The 23415-nt window shown below is 42.5% G+C and overlaps 1 protein-coding gene across 6 annotated transcripts in view; it reads right to left on the bottom strand.

The window, feature by feature from the left end:
- The window catches only part of LOC122829148 (protein bicaudal D homolog 2-like), a 47137-nt gene that overhangs the window by 15610 nt on the left and 8112 nt on the right, over positions 1-23415 (bottom strand). For all 6 annotated transcript variants that reach the window (XR_006370334.1, XM_044113502.1, XM_044113510.1 and 3 more), the window contains exons 2-3: positions 15125-15337; positions 474-626 (exon numbers count right to left, since the gene is read on the bottom strand). Coding sequence is in view for 5 of the 6 variants with exons in the window: in XM_044113502.1 (XP_043969437.1) it covers positions 474-626; positions 15125-15337 (366 nt within the window). In the remaining variant the exon portion in view is untranslated. The remainder of the gene's footprint in view (positions 1-473; positions 627-15124; positions 15338-23415) is intronic.

Genomic DNA, 23415 nt, shown 5'->3' on the forward strand with positions numbered 1-23415 from the left:
AGGGACTTGTGCACCACACTGTATCAACGTATTGTAACAAAGAACCTTAAGCAGCGTTAAGGTTGTTGATGTTGTTGTTCCATTACTATCTAAAGTTCAAAACAATTTGAAATAACATACAAGTATAAACTTTAGGAAAAAAAAAGAGATGTTAATGATAGTGGTTATTTTTTAAATTCTTCTCATGGTGGACTTAAAACATGTAAAACTCAACAGGGAATTTTGTTTATGTTATCAGTGAAAACAGGCCAGTGAGAAGGAGATGAAATGATAATCGACTTTGGGATTTATATTTGATAACTGCCTTGTTTAAAATTAATTCAGCTCTAAGAAGCAGGTAAATGATACTCAGAAGCAATTAAAATTTTGCTAAGAAGGGGGATCTCAAATCATTTTATAGTTAATCATCTCATCTTTTTATGCATGTATGTGATTTTACCGTGACAACACTCTGCCCTGTGGCACCTCCTCACCTGACTCTGTTTGAGCACGGAGACTTGCTTCTGCAGAGAGATGTTCTCCTCCTCCAGCTCGGTGTAATCCTGCAGCAGACGGCCCTCCCTGAACTTGTACTCCTTGATGTCGTCACGCAGCTGATTCCTCTGGAGCTCCACCATCTCCCCGTTCTGTAGGTAAGCAGAATTAGAGAAGCCGTCAGCTCGAGCAATGCTGATTTTGATTGCGCAGAGCTGCAGCCCTGCAACCGTTTTTAACATTTTCAATCTTACTAAATTATAAAGAGCTCCCATGTGGATGAACCAAATGTGTGCCTGCTGGGAGGTAGGTACCAGGTGTCGCTCTGGGCAGTGGGCCACCAGCTCTCTCACTTGACAAATCTAACTGCACTAAAGGGATTGAAGCCTGCCTCGACTCTCTTAGGGACGAGTGTTTCCTGTGAGTGGGTGGAAAGCTGTGCAATGGTCTAATTATCCAAACGAGAACCTCATTATGAGTCTTTCTTTGTATCTAAAGAGTAATTGACACAAGTGAGGAAGCTACAGCTGAAAGGTAGTGCAAAAACTGTCTGAAATGTTCCAGAAGTGTGCCAGAGAAACAAGAGGTCTGACTTTTTTGTTTGCTTCTATTACCAAACACTATTCTGTTTCTAATGTGCTGTAAGTGCAGTCTGATACCTCATGCTGCTCAGGCTTCATTAATAAAATAAAGCACAGAGAAGCCAGGAACAAGCCTTTCCACCATAAGGCTTCCATCTCCCTACTGAACCATGCAAAACCTTACCAGTTGCCTAAAAGGAAGTACTTAGTTGCCTGTAATGCTTATAATAAAAAAAAAAAATAATAATAAAAAAATAAAAACATATGTCTGCGATTTTGCCTCAATGTGTTAATGAGAGTGGTTTCTCAGTCAGGAGATTACTTGATACCACAGAGACTATTAACTATCAATATGTGTGTGCCCATTTGGCCCTTTTCTCTCCATGCCATCACCATGTGGCCACGTCAAAATCCCCTCCTCTGGGGTTTATCGGTCTGACAAAGTCGCTCTTGAGAGGGTTTCACTTAGACATACTTCTAGATTAACTATCATTATGATACAGGGCTTTGCAACAACATTCACACTCCTGGAACCTTTTAAGTTTTGATATGCTACAAAAAGACGTCTAGATTTCATTGGGATTTTATGATGGCCCAACAAGTAGCACATCATTAGTAAGTTGAGGGACTGTGTTTTATTTAATGTTATTTTTTTCAATCAAAGTACATTTGTATTTATTGTATGTATGTATTAAATCCAGTGAAAACATTTGCTTTCAGTAAGGCACACAATTAATAAATAGAATCATCTTGCTTGTAATTTAATTGTAGTATAAATCCAGATGTAATTTGAAGGCATCAAAGGTTTGTTAGAAAGCATCAAAGAAGAAAAAGTATTAGGAGACAAAGTAACAGCAGACACTTCAGACATAAAGTTGTAGAAAAGTTTAAAACAGGTTTACCTTCTAGAATATTATGTCAAGGTAACACCTCACTGTTTTCAATACATCAGCTAAAAATATAAGAGTACACCACAATTGGAAACATACCAAACTATGACTGTGCACCTAAACTGGTAACATGGAGTTAAAAATAAGGATTTTAAACCAAAAAGGTTCCAGTTCTCAACCTGTCTTTTACTAACCAAGAGTTCTGTTCGACCCACGTTACTGTGTCTCTGTAAATGTCTCATTCTTTTATTGTTTGAGCCTACTCTGGTTTATGAAAGACTATAGTGCAGATTGTAGACAATTTAAACTCACAAGTATTATTTATCTGAGAATCCCTGCAATTAGATGTCATTAAACACCTAATTTATTAACGCCGTCTTAAACAACCAACAGTGTTTCTTATGCTCCTTTTACAGCATAATACCCTTAATATTTGGTCCGGATGGATAGTAAGGCAATAAAATGCTGTTAATTCCCAGAAATCAAGAGTATGATCCATGTTAGCGGCTCAATAATTAAACACCAAGTGCAGAGCAGATTTTAGATTTGATGAATTAAGATTCATCAGATGCATATGTCTGATGAACCATGTTAGTTAGTAACTAAATAAGAAAGTCATACTTCTATTACTTCTTAGGGGTGCAAGAATCAAAGCAAAGTTGAAAAAGCAGCATTAAGAGCTTCACTAGCTCAGATGTCTCAGATAATATAAACAGTGAATTCATTATGTCTGTGAAGATAATCTCATCAGCAGAGTAATCTCTTTTTGTTAGCTGAACAATGCGGAGCCAGCTGGCTGCTCAGGTCTCCTCCTGGTCAGGGCTATATGTGCCTCAGCTGGTGTGTTAGCTCTGTTCGGTCCAGATGAAAAGACGCTGCTCCGATCTGATTAAAATGCACACATGGGTGGTGACCTTCGACCTTCTGCGTCCTCTATTACCCTGTGCCCCAGATTGGCAATTGTGTTCCAAAACTATAAAGTGCTAATAACATTTATTTGTGCGAGGGCCATAATGACACTCTGGGGAATGTTACTGGAATTATTCTGGGGAGCAATCTGCTGCCTCCAACAGAGCTCATTAGGAAGAAGTCACTCACGGGCTTACATCAGGTCAGTGGCAGTAGCTTTTGTCACCACAGGTGACGCCTTGACAGCTGTCCCATCAGCCACACACGTTCCAGACAAGAGTGTCACCGGGTGGCAGAACTAACACAAGCAGGCTATGCCAAAGCACAAAACTGTATCGTAAAATTTCAAAAATTTTTTTTTAATTTTCAGCTTTGATTTTTTTTTTTGCAAAGATGATGCTTAAGAATTTAGCTGGTTTACAGCCATAATTAACGACATTTTAAACAACGAAGGATTTAGAAGTCTTTAATGTCTTATGTCAGCAATTAGCATGATTACCATTACAAAGAGAGCAATCTCTTTGTAATCTTCTACATTTAGTCTACCTCTTGCTAAAATGATGGATAGACGATAACATGGTACAACACTGTTTTATTTATACATTCAGCCATCCTGACTGGGAAAATACATATTTCGCCCTACTTCTCTGCTTTCGCATAAAGCCCCTTGACCTCAATTTCCCTCTCCGTCTTATTCATTTTGCACTTAAGCAAAATGTATCTGTCGGTTCTTTCCAAACACATTTCCTCACAAAGTGCAGAAGCCCGAAATGCCACAACAGAGAGACAGACAGAGAGGCAGAGCACCAGCTTCCCTGTGCTTATTTTTACTCCATTTCTCTACTCCTACTGACACCACTGACCTCCATCTAGCCATTTCACCATCCTTATTGCTCTAATTTTCCCAACCCCCACTGCGCCTCCATTATCCCAGCATCCGTGTGCTTTTAAAAGCCATGCGTCAATCACACCCCCCCCCACATGCTAAATCTATCATCCATCACATCTGAAAAGTAGAAGCGAGGGAAACGTCTTCCTGCAATCTCTCTGCACCATAAATTGAAGTCAGGGACGAGGAGCAAACCGACACGTCCTTCAACATCCTTTCAAAGTCATATGAACTCATGCTAAATCCGCCAAGCCAAATCTACCTCAAATCACTTCCAGGAGAGACAGTGGATGAATAACAGATGTAGAGCAGCGACGCGAACAAGGCCAAAGAATATCAAAGCTCAGAGGCATTGTGCCACAGTCAAGAACAAGGAGGGTGAAAGCCGATCCGCTTTTATCCTGGTCTTTGCTGCGAGCGGCTGCCGTTGTTTGCATGGAGCTCCAACTCATCATGAAACCACAGACAAGGTTGTACATCTAAAGAAAACAGATCATATAAAAACATAGAGAACTCTAGAAGTGACTGGCTTGTCATACTTTTCCCTTTGTGTTATTACATAGAAACCTACAAGGTGACTCTTTCATTCCCGTCACTCAGTGCATTTGTGAATTTGAGGTCATAGGGGTGAGATCGAATCAGGGTGGAAAATCTGAGTTTACACCCATTAATGGAAGTGCCCGTGAGGACCTGTGTGTGTGTGTGTATGTATAAGCTGTAGTCGATTCAATAGTAAACATTGATCCACAGCAGGAAATCTCTGTGGTCTAGTGATACTGCGGTTAAATGAATAATTATAAGGATCAATTTAAAATCTCCTAAAGGTGTTTAAGAAATGCACCCTAAATATAGGAACCAAGCTATTAGATGCACATCTCAATATTTTGAAGAATAATTAATTTGTTACAATTACAGCTGCAAGTCTTTCCATGTCTCTGAGGTCTCTACCAGTTTTTCCACACCTAGTGATTGATTCTGATTGGATGAAATTCATCAGCAAACATATTCAAATTCTTCCACAAATTCTCAACTGAGTTTAGATTTTAACTCAATCTAAGCTACACTAACACACAAAAATGCTTTAAACTAAGTCACTGTTTATGTTTGGGGTCTTTGTGTTGCTGGAAGGTGAATCTCTGCCTCAGCCTTGGGTATGTTCGTCTATCACTGAAAAAATAAATAAGATCCATTGCCTGTAATTAGAAGGCAATAAAATCTAAAGTTCAGGGAGTCTAATGTTTTTTCAAGGTTCTGTATCTAAACAGGTAGTAAAACACAGTAACCCAGAAATTCATTAAGTTGTGAATCACATGTGCCAGCTGGAGTAGGAATAACGGTGCTAAAACAGACCGATCCATCTCAGTAATAACCCATTCTTATCCCCCACTCCTCATATTTGGCGGGTGTTTTGGTGATTTCCTTTAAAGAAGCACATTGTCAGCCTTCTCTCCATTTATCTTTCCTTGCACCCTCTCCTCCTCCAAAATGCCATAGAAAAAACAGTGCAGATCCATCTCAGCATTAATGCCACGAGAAATGATGAGGAGGCAGACATCAACACCCTGGAGTCCTCCAGGACTCGGAGTCCTATTACATTAGCCTCATGGCGGTAGACGATAATAACAGGGAACAAAGAGCAACCTTCCTTGGATCTCTATAAGACGCTAGTTAGACCTTTCAACACAAGGCAGGGCTTTAGGAGTGTTGGCACTCCTAAAGCTTCTTGAGCCTCTGCGCATCACTATTTCACAACTGAAAACATGAAGCCTCAAATTTCTTCTGGGTATAATAAAAACAGTGGTCTTGTTTGCACCATAGCTTTTTCCTTTCCCCCTAGAAGAATTATTCTATCAGTAAACAGTCCTTCCACTTTCACACTCTGAAAGAAAAACCTGTGGTTACAAACTGTTAAAATGAGCCAAGAAATCTCATCATTTAAGGGCCAACGTCAGCTTTTTAAAATGGAGGCGTAGAGAGAAACTCTTTCTCTGGGTGGAAAACACAGTGTGAAGATAGACTAAACCACACTGATAACATTTACAACATGGCTATGGCTTTGCATGATAATGTCCTGACATTCATCCATTGGGGCTTTCTATTCTGTGAAAATAATGAGGCGCATCACTAGAAGCACATTCCCCACAGTACATGAGATAGGATTTAATGAAGTCATGCCTATAAGCGTGCGCCTCCTCACAATGTTACTGGCTCTTTGTCTGACTATAATCCTATAGACCGAGACGTACCAGTGGAATATGTCTCATCTTTGCTTTGTGCCACCATATGAGATTTTGGCATGAAACTGCCTGATTGGTTTAAATGAGAAATATGGAACCAGCTGAGATGCTTCAGCTGCAACAAAATCCTGTTAAGTAAATGGAGCTTCCGGATACGTGAAATTTTGCTTTAAAACAATTGGTTGTGGAACAAAAACCATCAAATTGAGGATGTTTGGATGCATTTTTCTTTTCAAATATACTGAGTCAGTGGAAGCTGTTAACTAAAATATATTGTTTCTTAGACTGAGAGAACTATGCAGACATGTATGGCTAGAGTCATTTCAATCACATAAAAGAAAGAAGCTACAGTTGCAGACTGTCAGTTGCATTCCATGTTAAACTTATGATAATTGAGTCATTCAGTCCACCTCCTGACTCTACATAATTAGCCATGCATGCTTAAAAAAAGCAGAGCAATCCACTATTGGTAATGATTTGTGCCCATTAAGCCCAGCTCCTTCTCAAAATGGATTTTAGGTCTCCTTTTTATTTTGTATCAATCTCAGTATGTCCTAGTGCCTCCCCCCTCTCCTCTTCCAGCGTCAGCTCAGGGCTAACTCAAAATCCCAGAGACAAAGGCTTCTTTCAGGGCTGCCAGTGTGGTCACAATGCCAGCCTCAGTGCCTGGGCTTTCTTCATTTGCCCACCACAACACACTCCTAGCACCCAGTAAAGTGGTACTGGTGGGGTGCCATTATCTCGAATACATGAGGTAATTTACACATCAGAACCTTTGATTCGACTAATTAGTGTGGACTGAAGTCCATTGCAATACAACACGATGGTCATAAAGGGAGTGGTGTTGGCCAGAAAGACACCAGTGAACCACCCTGTAACACAATAAATCAGAACTGCTCTGTATTTAAATCCACCATGAAGGTATTTGTAATAAATATCCTCAGGTGATGGATGCCATGTCTAAAATGTAACAGGAAAAAGAAACCATGTTTTGAGTAGATGGTTGGCTCAAGGCATGTTTTACACAGTGGATCAATAGCGTGGTAGAGCACATCTAACTTCCATAATACTAACTTTCACCAACACAGAGAAGCAGCAACTGACCTAATTATTGCTGTATTTAGAGCTTTTCAGAACTTAAGTCTTTGGCAGGAGCATGCCATTTTTAAGTCTTTCCCTAATCTCTGTAAGAAGCACTGCTGACATCTGTTTGGAACAGCGACTCAAAAAACAGCAGTCGGTCTTGCAGATGTCTACGGACAAATGAGGTTTCTTCAGAAATTCATCAATTCCCTTATTGAGGACTTGACCTTAAAAACAGAGCACTGGGCTAAATCTGCTGTGGATGAGCAGCTGGGTCTAACAATATTATGGAAAGATAATTAAACCGGAAAGAGAAACAGGAAACACAGTTAGTCCCATGCAGATGTACAAAGAAACCAGATGGTGATTTTGGGTGGTCAAATTTACGTTTCAGACAATTAGACAATATAAAATAACAACAAAAAAAATAAATAAAACACAGTATATATTTATAGTTCAGTGAATAGAATGCTCGGTGTTTGACAACCCAGCTAATTGCAGGTGGTTGTAATCGTTTGGAATAGCGCTGGATCTACTACAAATTGCTAAAGATGGTTCGAAACACCAAACCTGTCTGTAACGATCAGAGCTGAGGACCCGAAATTTCAGTCAGACACAAAGTTAAAGAAACAAGCCTTTAATGAGGAATCAGGATATGGGACCGGCAACCCCCAGTAACAGGACAGGAGCTTCTTCTAGAGGTGTAGTGGGAGGGAAAAACACAGTCTAGGTAGCTTGTGACAACAAGCAGTCCCTTGGGGTTGATCTGGGAGAGGGGTCAGGATGAAAAGGCAGTAAGAGGTAACTTATCTGAGGAACAGGCGAAGATCAGTGGTCAGGGTACAGCAAAGGGTCCAGCACGTGCAGGCAATTTCAGGTGGACAAATCCAGGGGCGAGGCAGAGGCAGAAGTCAAAAAGCAGAAACAGGGTCACGTCCGGAAACCAGAATCCAGTAGAAAATCCGACAAGGGCTAGACAGGGCAGTAAACTCCGAGAGGCAAAAACGTGGTCAAGATCGTGGTCAGGTACAGAGGAAACGCTGGATATCTACTCACACAAAGGCTTTCAAAAATCTGGCACCGTCTGCCTGCCTGAGAGCTGAATATAACTGCTGGTGAACAGGTGGATGACATGAGCCTGATTGTGCAGCAGCATGCAGGTGAGCCAGATGAGCTGATTGGAGAGGTAAGGGCTGAGGAGGAAAACAAAGCAGGCAGATGGGCCAGAACACATGACAGTACCCCTCCTAAGGTCCGCTCCCGACGGACCTCTAGGTTGGTCAGGGTGGCGGCGGTGGAAGTCCCTCAGGAGGGTCTTGTCAATGACAAACGTCCAGGAATCCAGGTCCGTTCCTCTGGTCCATAGCCTTCCCAATCAACCAGGTAGTGGAGGCCACGTCCCTCCTCCTGGACCGGAGGATGCGGCGAACCGTGTAGATGGGGTCTCCATCCAGGAACCGGGCGAGGAGGAGGGGCCTGGAGGCGGGCTCAAGGCGAGGCACGGTGTAGGGCTTGACCCGGGACACATGGAATGTAGGGTGAATTCTCATGGAACGGGCAGCTGTAGGCGGATCGCTACCGGGTTCACAATCTTTGAGATTGGGAAGGGACCAATGAACGAGGTGCCAACTTCCGACTCTCCACCCGTGAGGGGAGATCCTTGGAAGACAGCCAGACCTTCTGGCCAACCTGGTAGGTTGGTGCAGGAACCCAGCCGATTGGCAGACCTGGATTGCACCTCTGATGTCTTGATCATGGCTTTCCTTGCCCTTCTCCAAACCGTTGGCACCTCATGGCGCAGCATGAGCAGAGGGTACTTTAGCCTCCCTCTCCTGAATAGTGAACACTGGTGGCTGGAACCCGTGGACAATGTAGAAGGGTGAAAGACCAGTGGAGCTTGAGGGAAGAGCATTTAAGGCCTGTTCCACCCATGGCAGGTTGTGTGACCACCTTGTGGGGTCAGCGTCACAAAGGATACGGAGTTTGGTCTCAATCTCCTGGTTAGCCCTCTCGGTCTGTCCATCAGTCTGGGGATGGAAACCTGACGACAAACTGGATATGCCAAGCATGGCACAGAACTCCTTCCAAAGCGAGAGACGAACTGAGGTCCCTGTCTGAGACAATGTCCGTGGGGAGCCCATGGAGGCGGAACACCTCCTGTGCCAAAATCTCCCCATCTCCTTTGCAGAAGGGAGTGTCTTGAGGGGGACCAGATGGACCATCTTAGAGAATCTGTCAATGACGGTTAACAAGACAGTGAAACCATTAGAAACAGGCAAACCAGTGACAAAGTCCATGGCAATGTGTGACCAAGGGCGGGATGGGATGGGAAGGGGCCAGCAGTCCTGAGGGTGGGCGCCGAGATGACTTGGCTTGACAGCATTGATGACAGGCCGTAATGAATTCCTTAACATCCTTGGTTAGGGAGCTCCACCAGAATTGAGACTGAACAATCTGTAAGGTTTTACTGATGCCTGGATGACAAAACAGACGGGACTTATGGCAGAACTTGAGTACCTTGGGAACCAGGTGTTCTGGGACAAACAGTCTGTCCGAGGGGCATGAGGCTGGAACCAGTAGGTCTTGAGTCGCCTCCTGACCTCCTTCTCCAGCTCCAACATGGTCACCGTCAGCCTTACTGAGTCAGGGAGGATGAAACCTTCTGCACCACTCCCTCAAATCAGAGGATTCACAAATTCTTGACAAGGCATCTGGTTTTGTGTTTCTGGTCCCAGGTCTGTAAGAGAGCGCAAAATTAAACCGTCCAAAAACAGAGCCCACCTCGCTTGTCTGGGATTGAGTCGTTTGCTGCCTTCAAGTACTCCAGGTTCTTGTGGTCTGTCCAAACGAGAAATGGGTCTTTGGCCCCTCCAGCCAGTGTCTCCATTCCTCAAGGGCTAACTTAACAGCCAACAGTTCTCTTTCCCCCACATCATAGTTACGTTCAGCGCTGGATAAAGTCCTAGAAAAGAAAGCACAAGGATGAATCCGACCATCAGAGGTTCTCTGACTAAGGACAGCACCTACCCCAGTGCTAGAAGCATCGACCTCCACAATGAACTGCCTTGCAGGGTCAGGGGAAGAATAGGAGCAGTGGTGAACCGGGACTTCAGTTTAGTGAAGGCCTCATCTGCCTGTTTGCTCCACGTAAACTGGACCTTGGACGAGGTAATGGCATGAAGTGGAGATGCTACTTGGCTATAGTTGCGAATGAAGCGCGGTAAAAGTTTGCAAATCCAAGAAATCTCTGCAACTGTTTGCGGTCAGTGGGCGTGGGCCATTCTGCAACAGCCGAAATCTTAGAGGGATCCATGATCACCTTGTCGGGTGAGATTATGTAGCCCAGAAAAGAGGTGGTAGTAGTGTGAAACTCACATTTCTCCGCCTTAACAAAAAGGTGATTCTGGAGAAGACGAAGAAGAACAGATCGAACATGGCACTTGTGGGAATCCAGGTCCCGAGAGTAGATAAGAATGTCATCCAGGTAGACAAATACAAACTGCCCAACCATATCCCTCAAGACATCATTGACCAGAGCTTGGAAGACCGCTGGTGCATTGGTTAACCCGAAAGGCATGACCAAATACTCATAATGACCAGTGGGGGTGTTGAATGCGGTCTTCCATTCATCTCCTTCTCTGATGCGAACAAGATGGTATGCATTGCGCAAGTCTAACTTTGTGAAAAACTTGGCTCCCTGAATCTGATCAAAAGCCGAATTCATGAGGGGAAGAGGATACCGATTCTTAACTGTAATGGCATTAAGGCCCCTGTAATCTATACATGGCCTTAGAGACCCATCCTTCTTGCCAACAAAAAAAAACCCTGCACCAGCAGGAGATGAGGATGGCCGAATGATTCCAGCCTTGAGGGAGTCCTCGACATATCTCCTCATTGCCTCGTTCTCGGGAGCAGACAGTGAATATAAACGCCCTTTAGGGGGTGACGTACCTGGAAGGAGCTCAATGGCACAATCGTAGGGCCTATGAAAGGGAAGCGCAGTGGCCCGGGACTTATTGAACACCTCCTTCAGGTCATGGTAATCAGATGGCACCCTGGATAAGTCAGGGTAAGTCTCCTCAATGGCATTGTCTGGAACAGAAGGGGTGCAAGCGGAAAGCAAACAAGTGGCAGAGCAGGACTTTGACCAGCCCAAGATCTCCTTGGCCTGCCAGTCGATGTGAGGGTTGTGTTTCTTAAGCCATGAGGCCCCCAAAACAATGGGTAGTTGTGGTGATTGGATAATAATAAAAACAATCTCCTCCTTATGATTACCCCCAAGCGTCAGACTGACCTTTTCTGTGATGAGGTGGGACCGGCTAATAGGATGTCCATCCAAAGCCAGAACATTATGGATCGATGGAGTAGTGAGGAGTTTGATATTTAGGCCCTTGGCAAAAGACTCATCCATAAACTCAGTATCAGCTCCTGAGTCAATGAAGACTGATACCTGGTGGGGGATGGAGGAGACCACAATGTTAGCAGAGAAAGAAAATGATGAGGAGATGGACCAAATACTATGGCTCAGTAGCTCTCTCCTCTCATCTACCGAGCCTGACCCTTTAAACGGACACTTGGCAGCCCTGTGACCCTTGCCTCCGCAATAAAAACATAAATTAAACTGCCTTCTGCGAGAACGTTCCTCCATGGAAATCTTTGTTCTCCCCAGCTGCATTGGCTCAGGATCTGGTGCTTCAGCTGAGGGGAGGGGGAAGCTTGGTGCTTCAGAACAGGGGCCCGAGTAGCAGAATGGAGCAGATGAGCCCCCTCTGTGACGTCTCTCCCTTCTCCTCTCAGTGAGACGAAGATCTATCCTAGTTGCCAAGTCCTCAAGGTCCTTGAGAGATTTAGGATAATCTCGAGTGGCCAACTCATCCTTGATATCTTCACTAAGACCTTGCATGAACACATCCATTAATGCCTCCTGATTCCAGTTACTGTCAGCAGATAACAAGTGAAAGTCAATGATATAAGAAGCCACGCTCTTACTTCCCTGTTTTAAGGAAAGTAGGCCCCTAGCTGCCTCTCTCTCAGGGAGGATGGGGTCAAAAACCCTAATCAGTTCCTTAGAAAAAGCAGAGTAGGTCAAACAGGAAACTGATTCATTCTGCCATTCTGCTGTACCCCACTGTTTGGCCTTGCCGGACAAAAGTGAGATCACAAAAGCTACTCTTGAACGTTCAGTAGGGAAAGAGGAGGGCTGCAGCTCGAAGTGAATCTCACACTGCGTGAGAAAAGCACGACACTGGTCAGAGTCTCCCTTGAACAGCTCAGGAGGGGTCAGACGAGGCTCCTTAACAGCAGCAGGCTGGAACGCAGGGCCCATCGGAGCTGGCTGGGGAGGGGCCTGTGGTTGTGCCTGCTCATGAGAAGGAGACATGTCACGAAGCATGGTAATGATTTCATTCATGCCCGCATTAAGCCGATTAATTGAATCAACATTGGTGCGCCACTGTTGTGCTGACGAAGAGTCCATCTTTAATGGCCAGATTTTTCTGTAACGATCAGAGCTGAGGACCCGAAATTTCAGTCAGACACAAAGTTAAAGAAACAAGCCTTTAATGAGGAATCAGGATATGGGACCGGCAACCCCCAGTAACAGGACAGGAGCTTCTTCTAGAGGTGTAGTGGGAGGGAAAAACACAGTCTAGGTAGCTTGTGACAACAAGCAGTCCCTTGGGGTTGATCTGGGAGAGGGGTCAGGATGAAAAGGCAGTAAGAGGTAACTTATCTGAGGAACAGGCGAAGATCAGTGGTCAGGGTACAGCAAAGGGTCCAGCACGTGCAGGCAATTTCAGGTGGACAAATCCAGGGGCGAGGCAGAGGCAGAAGTCAAAAAGCAGAAACAGGGTCACGTCCGGAAACCAGAATCCAGTAGAAAATCCGACAAGGGCTAGACAGGGCAGTAAACTCCGAGAGGCAAAAACGTGGTCAAGATCGTGGTCAGGTACAGAGGAAACGCTGGATATCTACTCACACAAAGGCTTTCAAAAATCTGGCACCGTCTGCCTGCCTGAGAGCTGAATATAACTGCTGGTGAACAGGTGGATGACATGAGCCTGATTGTGCAGCAGCATGCAGGTGAGCCAGATGAGCTGATTGGAGAGGTAAGGGCTGAGGAGGAAAACAAAGCAGGCAGATGGGCCAGAACACATGACACTGTCAACAATTTCTAAAATCCTTTTTAACAGTGATTGCTGTCTTTCTCTGATTTGGCTAAAATGATCATCTGCAGGTCAAAAAGCTGGGACCAGAATTTGTCCACAATATTTTTGATCAGTGCATCTCTACTAAGAGAAGAAGACAAAGTCAGAAGCAAGATTCAAGGTGATACATGTAGCTTCATTAATGTGCTATAAAAACTTAAGATGATGAAACTTAAACAAAAACGCTCCAGGTGTCTGTTCCCTTCGTTCCCATAAAGCTCATCTCACCATCCAGTCTTCTACTAATAATCCCTTCATTATTATTCCAGTTTTGACTTGGCCGCCAAGGGAACATAGACCTCATCATCAAAGTAACAAATCATTCCCAAAGGCCTCCACCTGCCTCTCTGTTCATCTCATTTCATCCTTTCATGTCCTCTTGTCTCAGCTGCATCAAACACACCTGTCAATGTAATTCCAGCCTGTTCTGCTATCTTGCTAACATAATGTCATCATCACTTGTGGAATTGCACACAGAAATTGGTGCACATGCATCACACAACTCCTGGCAAAGACACGCAGCTCACGCCCTGAACTGGGCTGTTGTCTCTTCAAATGAGGTCAATTGGCTGTGAATGTATGTAAATAGCAGCAATGAAGAGGGCAGGCTTTGTCCAAAGTAGGGCAAGAATAATGGCTTTTTACATGATATTAGGATAAGCTTGCTGGAATGTGTGCTGAGAAGTGGTTTGGATTGAGCCTCAGACAAACACAGACAGGTTTGTTTTATGGGAGATGAGAGTCATCTAATAAAGAAGCATGCCTAGGATGCAACAGCAAAAGCAACAGGCTGAGAACTATTTTCATGTAGGGATTTGAACTAAGATAATTGGTCAATTATTTGTGTGGGATCCTTTTTGGAGTAGACACATTTCCCAGGGTTATTCAATCAAGTTTATTGTAGCACATTTAAGCAACAAGGCAGTTCAAAGTGCTTTACATTGTAAAAATACAAATAAATACCTGGCCCAGCTACTTTATTCAGTATTATAGCCACACCTCACATGATAATAGGGTGGAGTAAAGAACATCCAGTTCAAAGAGGAGGCATTTCCTTAATTATTAGGTAATTAATGTTGTCAAAACATGTCAGAAGCAGATGAGAATGCATCTCTGCCATCAGAGACACAATAAAGACCCTGGATAGTTAACGTATTTATCCAGCAGAATTAATGCAGCAACATACAACCATACTAGAGCATCCAGTGAAATTGGCTACCATGGTAATGATGTGTACAAAAACATTTCAAATTGTTGCTATAGAGACTCAGTAACCCCCTCTCCCCCCAAAAAGATGTCACTTTTTTTCTCTGGTTCTCCAACAGTGAGCTTTAGAGAGACTCACTGCAGAGACTGCATATGCATGGCAGTAAAATGTGTGCCCTCTTACTGCCATATCAGTCACATTCCCAGTTTATTTCACTAATTTTCATCTTGGTCTGACTATACTTGTCTTGAAAATTAACTTAAACTTATAAATGTTTAATAACTTACGAATGGCACTGAGGCAGACTGGTGTTCATATGTAACCTGTTTGTCTTTTCCATTTTGAAAAGAGACTAAAAGAAATCAGCCTCAATCTCTCATCATATCTGTACACCTGGGAAACAGGAAGTCACAAATTCCTAATTGAAAGACTTTATACACACACACACAAATTAAAACAAGTAAAATAGAGATAAAAAGGCCAATATGTCTTGCAGCAAAAGAGCTCACTTATGTTCCAAGTCGTTGTGTGGTGTTGGCTAAATGATGCGCAATGCCATAATCCAGAATATTAAATATAAATAATTCATTATTCATTAAAGCAAATACAGGGTAAGCTGTACAATAGGGGCTTCATATCACTCCTTACCTCTTTCATCTCCTGGGAGATGGCAACAAGGCGTTCATTCTCAGACTGGGTATTGGTCAGGATGTTGCGTGTCTGTCGCAGTTCGTTCTGCAGCTCCAGGACCCTCTGCTCATAGTAGGCCTCCTTACAGGCCGACTCCTGGATCAGAGACTCCTCCCGGCTTTCGCCATCTGCTGCCACCTTCCTGTGGTTGGTGTAAGCTTGTCCAAAGGCCTAAATGTGCAGAAAATATTATTTTAGTGCCACAAAAATAATATTTGATACATGGTGTCTAAGAGAGTGTCACATTTTGGAATATAAGGGTCAGGAGTTGATGGAAGAAACGTTTGCTTGTGCTTCACTCGTTTTAAACTGACGCTGATCTCTTCTTTAGTGGTTCACCTGAGGACTGTGGAGCAGAATCTACCAAAACACTCCCGTCGCTCAGTGGAGATTATCATTTAGGGTCCATCTGGGCTGCATCAGAGTGTCTTACCCACCAAACCCCCACCCCCTTCCTTTGGCTGCAGGATGCTGGCCTCTCCAGCACGTGCACTGCAGTGACCCCACAGATGGAAAGAGGCAAACAGCAAAAGTAGAGCAAACAGACAAGTGTCTAAGTGATTGTGAAAGGACTGTTTTTAATGCTCTTTAATACTTTAGATCATAGCAAAACAGGAGAAGATCACAAGATCGGATGAGGAGAGGGTCAACTTTATAAAGATTAAAATATATGACATATGACATAAAGCTCCGGCCTCTAATTTTTCTCAGCATTAAAAGGCAACGAACTGTCATGTAATTTGAGAAGTGAAAATGTTTATTTTTGTCCTGTTGATACAACCTTAATGTGTTATTAGCCTGTAAGGCAGAAACGCCAAACCATTGAAAGAGACAAACCTTAATCACAGTGGAAACTAGGTTAGGGCATGCACCGCTTTCTCAAACTAATCACCCGTCTGATAACAGATTTCATTTTCAATCCCGTAACCGTCGTTGTCTGGGTGGAAATATTCTTTTTTATCTCTCCTCATAGCGAATGTGCACAGAGTAATCTAAAAATCGCATGAGATGCAGAACATGACCTTTTTTCCCTCTCTCTCTGTGACCACCTACTACAATTGGCTGCTGCACTGTATGAATCCCAGTGATTGATTCTAAGCAAGCAAGAAAAAGAAAAACAAAAAAACACTTTTATATTTGTATTTGTCAAACTGACCTACTTGCAGAACCTGGACAAATTTGTGCATTTGTAAAATAGGAAATTGTGGAAAGGTTTTGTGCAATACGACTAACCGATGGCTCCCAGTCATGCAGAAATTCAGATGGAACAGGGTTTTCCCCAGAGTATTATAAACCTGGCGGGCCACCAGGCTTTATTTGTGTATCCCATCAGGTTAAGCATTACTTATTTATTTGAGTCTTTTTTAAAATGTTTGCATTTTTAAGACTAATTTTCCAATCTTTCAATAACACATAATTATTAAGTGATATTTTCAAATTTCATGTCAACTTTAAACATTGTTTAACTCAAAAACACAACGGGCCAATGGATGACTGACTATCCTAACGCCCAACCCCCGGGTTTAGCAAATTTTCTGGGGGAAACTTAGTGGAAGAATAGATTAAATCTCTCTTAAGGTTCGCACCATCTGCTAACAGATTCTCATCAACACACCTTCCAGAGGTAAACCACAACTTATTAAACCATTGCCACAACTTGCTCAAAGGAGTTGAGGAATGTCCCAACGGTTTTTTTATTTGCTCAGATGGTAGAATCAATCTTACAAATGAGATAAAATACAAAGATGAGTACAAAAAAAGAAATATAAACATCTGTGGCAAACATCCAAACTCATCATTCTCTTTACTCTACTATGGAACATAAAGGACCATTGACGATATTGTTTTCTATCATTCCTGCCTTGAGTGTTAACTAATTACTTTAAGGGAATAGGTGTGTGTGAAGGAGAAAGACGCTACTGTGAAGCAATATTTTTGCTAAAATAAGATGCAAGATTGTTTTTAGCAACTTATATCATTGATCAGCATGGTGAGGATTATTAAAATAGTCTGTACATTCTTTTGGAAATGTTTCAAAAAGGTTGCAAACATTTCAAACACTTTGCCATCAGATTCATAGGCTTAAAACTCAAAAAGATAGAATGAAGTTTCATGTATTCCACTTAGCCTTCATGTTATCTACTAAAGTTTTGGTCTTTCTTGCAGCCACAATGAACTGCAGAAACAATACAACATGTGGAATATGTTTTCCTTTTAAACAGCTTCTTGCAGCTTTAGTGCTTCCTGTTTTATTTTATGAATGTTTCGAAGAGTGTTCCAGTCAGCTGGATCTTGCAGAATGAGGAGGTTGCATCAGTTTATTAAAATCTTTAGCTTCTGACTAACGAACCAGGAGAAATTCAACCATTTTCCATCAACAGAAAATGTCTCTATATCTCGAGTATAAACAATCTCCTACCTATGTGGAGGTGGTTGGTCGGTAAATACATAACCAGTAGTGGGGATTTTATAGAAAGCCTGTCTAGGTCAATAGACAATTTGTGCTTTAAATTGTGGATTACAGTGTGTCCTAAATGTCTTTTCAAATTGTGCCGCATGCCAAGAAAGGAAATCATATCAATAATCAGCAGGGGGCCGTGTTTGATCAAAATGTTATTAAACACACAGGAACCAATCAAAATCAGGGGAATCCTATCATTATAATATGAAAGCAGGCTTGGTTTCTGAGGGGACAATCAGTTCAATCTAAAGAGGGCTATCACTGAAGCAAACAGAGTCCCCTGCCAAAACCCCACTGACCCATTGAGCTTAATCTCAGTTCCCCACAGGGGCAAGAGTTTAGGCTACTTTTGAGGGAGGGAACAGTGATTGCACGTGGCCAAGGCTGTAATCCTTCAGTCAGCGGCCAACTCAATTTATAATTCATCTTTAGCCGACCATATGTTGCAGTTGTGCTGGTTTATATAAGCTAGACTGTAATTCAAAAGACAAAGTGCAGAACCGTAATGATCTTCAACCTCACGTCTGAGGAGAAGATTCTTGAACTCTAGTCTTGTTTTGATTTCCTCATCTTTTCAGAATCATGACTTCCTCATACAATTTCACATATAAAAACTGAAGATCAGTGTGTTGAAGTGAATCACAACAGACTGCCGCGTGGGTGAGCTGATACAAACTTCAGAAGGAGGAAGTGTGCTCCTATTTTTATAATTTAGTATTAAATGAAATGTTCTTTATGTAAAGAAGTGTTAGTGTTTATTTATGGTGGGTTCGGTTTAGATTTGTTTTGCAGATATAAACTTGAAAACAAACACTGCAACTTAGCAAGAGTTGCTATGAAAGACACATGGCTCAACATGGCGGGACTCGTGATGCTGTATGTCTTCTAATCTGAACAATGTTGCAACCTTCAAAGACAAAGCCGCTGACTAAAAGGTTGAGAAAATGACAGGACACACAGGCTATGGTTAAAAAAAACATTTCTCTGTTTCAAAACTTTACATGGAAAAGGAATGCAAAGCAGATGAAACACAGACCAACGCATTCACTGTTTGTTTTTCTAACGCATAAGCATTCTGTATATGATTCACTTGACCTGTAAGGGGGAGGAGAGGTGTGGGGCATCGGGGTCTTCCAGGTGAAAAATAGATCAATACATCTGTGCTCAGAGGCACAGTGGAGCTAAAATACACATATATCGCCTTATTTTGTTTTTCTCTGTTCCTGGCTAAGATGGTGCTGTTGTAGGAGTGAAGGAAGCACAGAGGTCATAAAATACTGCTAGACTCTAGATATAGCTAATACGAGTGAATCAGTATGAAAACACCTAAAACCCACTCATAGCATCTATAATATAAACTAGAGGGAAGCTCTTCAAAATCTGAGATAGATTACAGCTGACTTCGATGCAATCACTGGATTACAGTGTATGACTGAGAATTTGTGGGCTGACAGACGTAGACCTGCACTAATGTAATAAAATAACATTTTAGTGCATAACATTTTAACTGAGATTTTTGTCTCCTCAGCAGCATTCTTGGGCTCTGAGAGCCTGTAGCGAATGCTAAACAATGAAGCTGTGTGGTGTCGACCGGTTCTGTTACTCATACACAGAAGGCTGGAGAGCCGGGGTCAACTCTGGATGCCAAAGCAGTGATTCAGCAACCTTGAAGGCTGATCAGTGGAAGGGTTCTCATTGTATGCAACTGCAGAGGAAGCGGGGAGCAGCGAGGGACCAAAAAACAGCAAATACACACACACTGAATAGAATCTCCTGCCTCGTGAATCTCAGCTCACGTGGAGTCATAAACTGTGATGATAAATAGTCCTGCTCGTTTCCTTCCTCTTCCCTTTGGACTAAATTCGCAGGCCACTGCGCATCCAGCGAGTTTAACACAAATTGCTCCGAGCTGTGTGTTAATTCTATATTTAGCGGGCTCTAGAGGGATGGAGTTCAAATGTGTCCAACAAGCTTGTGGTTTCCAGAGAATGACCCAAGACTGTATATGAACCAAGCAGACTTTTTATTTTTGTCTGGGATTTAAAACCTTTTTGGTGATCCACCAATCAGAATTTGAAGGTCAACTCCATTCTTCAGTTTTTGGTTAAGTTTTGACTTGCCAGTAGAGATTTTAGCTGATTACTATTTCTCTTTTAGAACAATAAGAAAATATGAAGTCAGAATTAAAAATATTTTTTAAAGGCCTTCTTGCCATTTCACTTTTAGTCATTTTGGTGCATTTTCACTTTACATGTTATACCATGTATTATTAGGATGAAAAACATGCAAAACCTGTATCACAGCACTAGTTCTTTGGTTTTACAACACTGCTGTTCATCTATCTCACACACATGGCATTTGCTATAATGAGTAACACATAGCAGCTAATCATTTACTCTTCTGTAAATTGGAGGATGGGGGAGAAATTACATACAGATTCACTTTCATCCTGAAGGTCATCTCTCCAGTGCCGCCTTGCAGCTTACTACTGATCTTGTCTTTTGCTGCTTTAGCACGTTCCTATGGTCAGCACCACCAAATCACAAGTCACAGAAAAACTGTGTCACAGCACAAAAACAGCTCTTCATGTGTAGGAAGAGAAAATGGAGACGGTTTAAGGTGAGATGACTGAAAAGTGTTGCAGTGCTAAACAACATGAGAGTGAGAGTAGAATAAGGAGGTGAGAGAAATGCTAACCAGGGAGGCAGAAATGTTTCCTGGCACAGAGCCACCGACTCTCTGCAAAGCACAGAGCCGTTGGGCTATTATTTACACACAGGCCTGGGCAATTTCACAGACTCAACACACATACACTCATGTCCTATTTACAATTCATGCAAGCACGCCTCACAGTCAGCCATTCTGCATCACCCAAAGCTGTAGTCATACTGATGCACGCTGACCCTTCTATGGAGAAGGAGCAGGAGGTGGAAGACTCACAGGGGTTCCACCAGCACTAAAAGCTTTTAACGCACACAGGAAGAGCCGTGGACTCCAGTGGCGAAGAATACCAAACACAGACGATAATACAGCAGCGTTTCAGAGGAAAGCTTTGCAAAAGAAATGCTTTCTGCCTGAAGTAGACACCAATCATAAGACTGAAAGGCATAAAGCTTTCAAAACAACCGGGAAGCTGCACCAGGAGAAAGTAGACACATGCTATAAATGGATACGTGTATTAGTGCATTCAGTGTTCTACATGCCATGCACTAATAACACTCATGAGGCTCATTAGGAAGCCTGACTGAAAGGCTGATCCCCAATCATAAAAATGTAAGACTCAGATAATTGGGCTGCAGAAGCTCAGTGATACGCAGCTGGTACATGAATTCTCTCCGCTCTCTGAAGTCTATAATGATTCAGCAGCGGTTAATGCTTCCAGCGGCTCTGCCTGCATCTGATGTTTTATTCTGACATTGGAAAGGCCAATAATCAGAAGTGTAGTGATCCTTTAGTAAGAGCAGAAATCATGGTCAAACACAACGCTAAATTATCGTCATCATGCTTTTAACAAAGGCTGAAAAATTAAATCTTCAAAAGGGAGAATACCTGCAAGTCAAGGAAAACACTATCAGTAAGCCGACTGAGACTTTGCTGTGTGTGCAGAGACTAGTTCCTCTACTATTACACAGTAAAAAATAGTCATTAAGGCCATAACAGCAAGCTAGGGAACCTGTGTTATTTTCTCAGCTTTCAATCTGGTTGTATGTGAACAGGGTTTTCTGTTTGTAATGTAGTACTAGGTAATAAAGTCATTGTTTTAATTATTTAACCACAGCAATCATTTAATAACAAGAACACATCTGTTTGTGTCTGTTTACTGATTCTATTGTTCAACTGCTACAGTATGGAGGAAAAAAAGCCTTGGGGGTCTCAGGAGGGAGGCAGGAATTCAATAGGCCTCCCGTTGCCCTCGTACGTCGGCGTCAGAGCAGGAATCTGGTTTCTTTATCTCTGGAAGCTGTAACAGCACCAGCTTGGAGCATTCACAACCTCAGTCATTTGCAATGCAAAAGGAGCCTTATCTGTGCCTGCCTGTAATCTGCCTGCCGCTTCCTCTTTCTGCCAGGCAATCTGTCTGGATGAGATCTCCCAGGTCCACGCGCCTGCACCCCAGGGGAGTAGGCGTCGTTATGGTTACTAGGCCAATTACAGTGACAGAGCGGGAGGCAGCCAGTTAAGGCGAGGACTGCGCAGATGGCTGTTTTAGCTCTCCTCCCTCGTATTCTGGTGGCAGCATGTGTAGGAAGAGAAAATCACCAAGCCTCTCCAATCGGAGATCTGGCTGAGCAAATAATACACCGCTCAATGATTGGTCTGATTATTTTCATTGCTGTTTTAATCAGGTCTACATTATAGCAAAAAATTACTAAAAATCACTAATGCACTACAGAAGATATTTACAGAAGAAAAATTACTAAAAATCACTAATGCACTACAGAAGATACTTAGGGGGGGATATTTAGTCTATCCCCCCCTAAGAACCAGCTCAATGTGTAATAATATGTTTTTCATATGCTTTCCCCTTTTTTTTCTAACTGACGGAAACAACCAACAAGGGGAGCAGCTGGGACCATTTGCACACAGACACATTTGAGAGCTCTGACACACCCACCCACACAAAATGATCTCTCTCTAGTGTTAAGAAGTTCAGCTTTGCAAGAACTGGGGGTAAGACTGGAACAAAAAAAAACTGATCTGTTATTTTATAGCTACAAGCAAAAAGTAAATCAAGACTTTTATAGACCCATGCTATATATGACAGAGTTCTGCATCATCGCTTCCGTCTCTTCGTTTAGTGCAAGAACATTTCTAATAAACCTGTCATTTTATATCAACTGTAATACATCCACCCTTATACCCAAAACCCCAATAGGCAGTTAGGCGACAGGGTTCTGCCCTTAGTAATGGCCAAATACAAAACACTGACCTACTTTTCCAAATTACAGCAGTACAATTCTCATGTTCTGATCATCAGAGCAGTCCGGCCAAGTCTAGAGGCAGATGGGTAACGGTTTCATTCCAATTTGCAAGAAATAGTGGCGGCTCAGTGACCTTCCTACCACCACTGTGTGCTTAATGGATTGTATACAAAGTAAAAAAAGGGCAGCAGAATAAAGATGACTAACCATCTGTTTAATGCCTACAAATTATTTTTTTAATCTGGCATTTCACACAGCAACACTGCCATGTTCAATTATAACAGGCAGAGCAAAAAATACATTTTATGTGGGTAACTACTTTACCCCAAAGCTCACACGAGTAGATGTGATTGTTGTTGAGGACTGGAGATATAATGCTATTATTCTAAAAATATATTTAATTTTTAACTCTAAGAAATTGTTTTTTTCTTGGCTGTTGTTAACAGTAGTCATGGCAACAGAATAATAAGAAGTGATAGATTATACTGACAACTGGAACCTCCAATTATCTTAGTGTAAGTGACTGTCTATTGGAAAAAGAAATGGAAAAGAAAAATGTCCTGTCCTCCATTGGATGTATAGTCTGATTATGTTGTTTCAAGCTGTAATTAATGAGAACTGCAGCCTGTGTTAAACAAACAGAATCACATTACCACTAATATATTAGGAGTTTGCATTAGGATCTTATTCACACTCTGTAACCTTCATCTTGGGTTCAGTCTAACATCTGATTCAAGTTTGGGCCTTCATCCAACAGCCAGAAGATCCTCCTGGAATGCAAAGTGTGCATTCATGACAACTGGATATAAGAGCAAACAAATACTGCAATTCAAAGAGTCAGTTGCTATACAATTAATGCACACACT

Source organism: Gambusia affinis, linkage group LG01, assembly GCF_019740435.1.
Source record: "Gambusia affinis linkage group LG01, SWU_Gaff_1.0, whole genome shotgun sequence".
Classification (NCBI taxonomy): Eukaryota; Metazoa; Chordata; class Actinopteri; order Cyprinodontiformes; family Poeciliidae; genus Gambusia; species Gambusia affinis.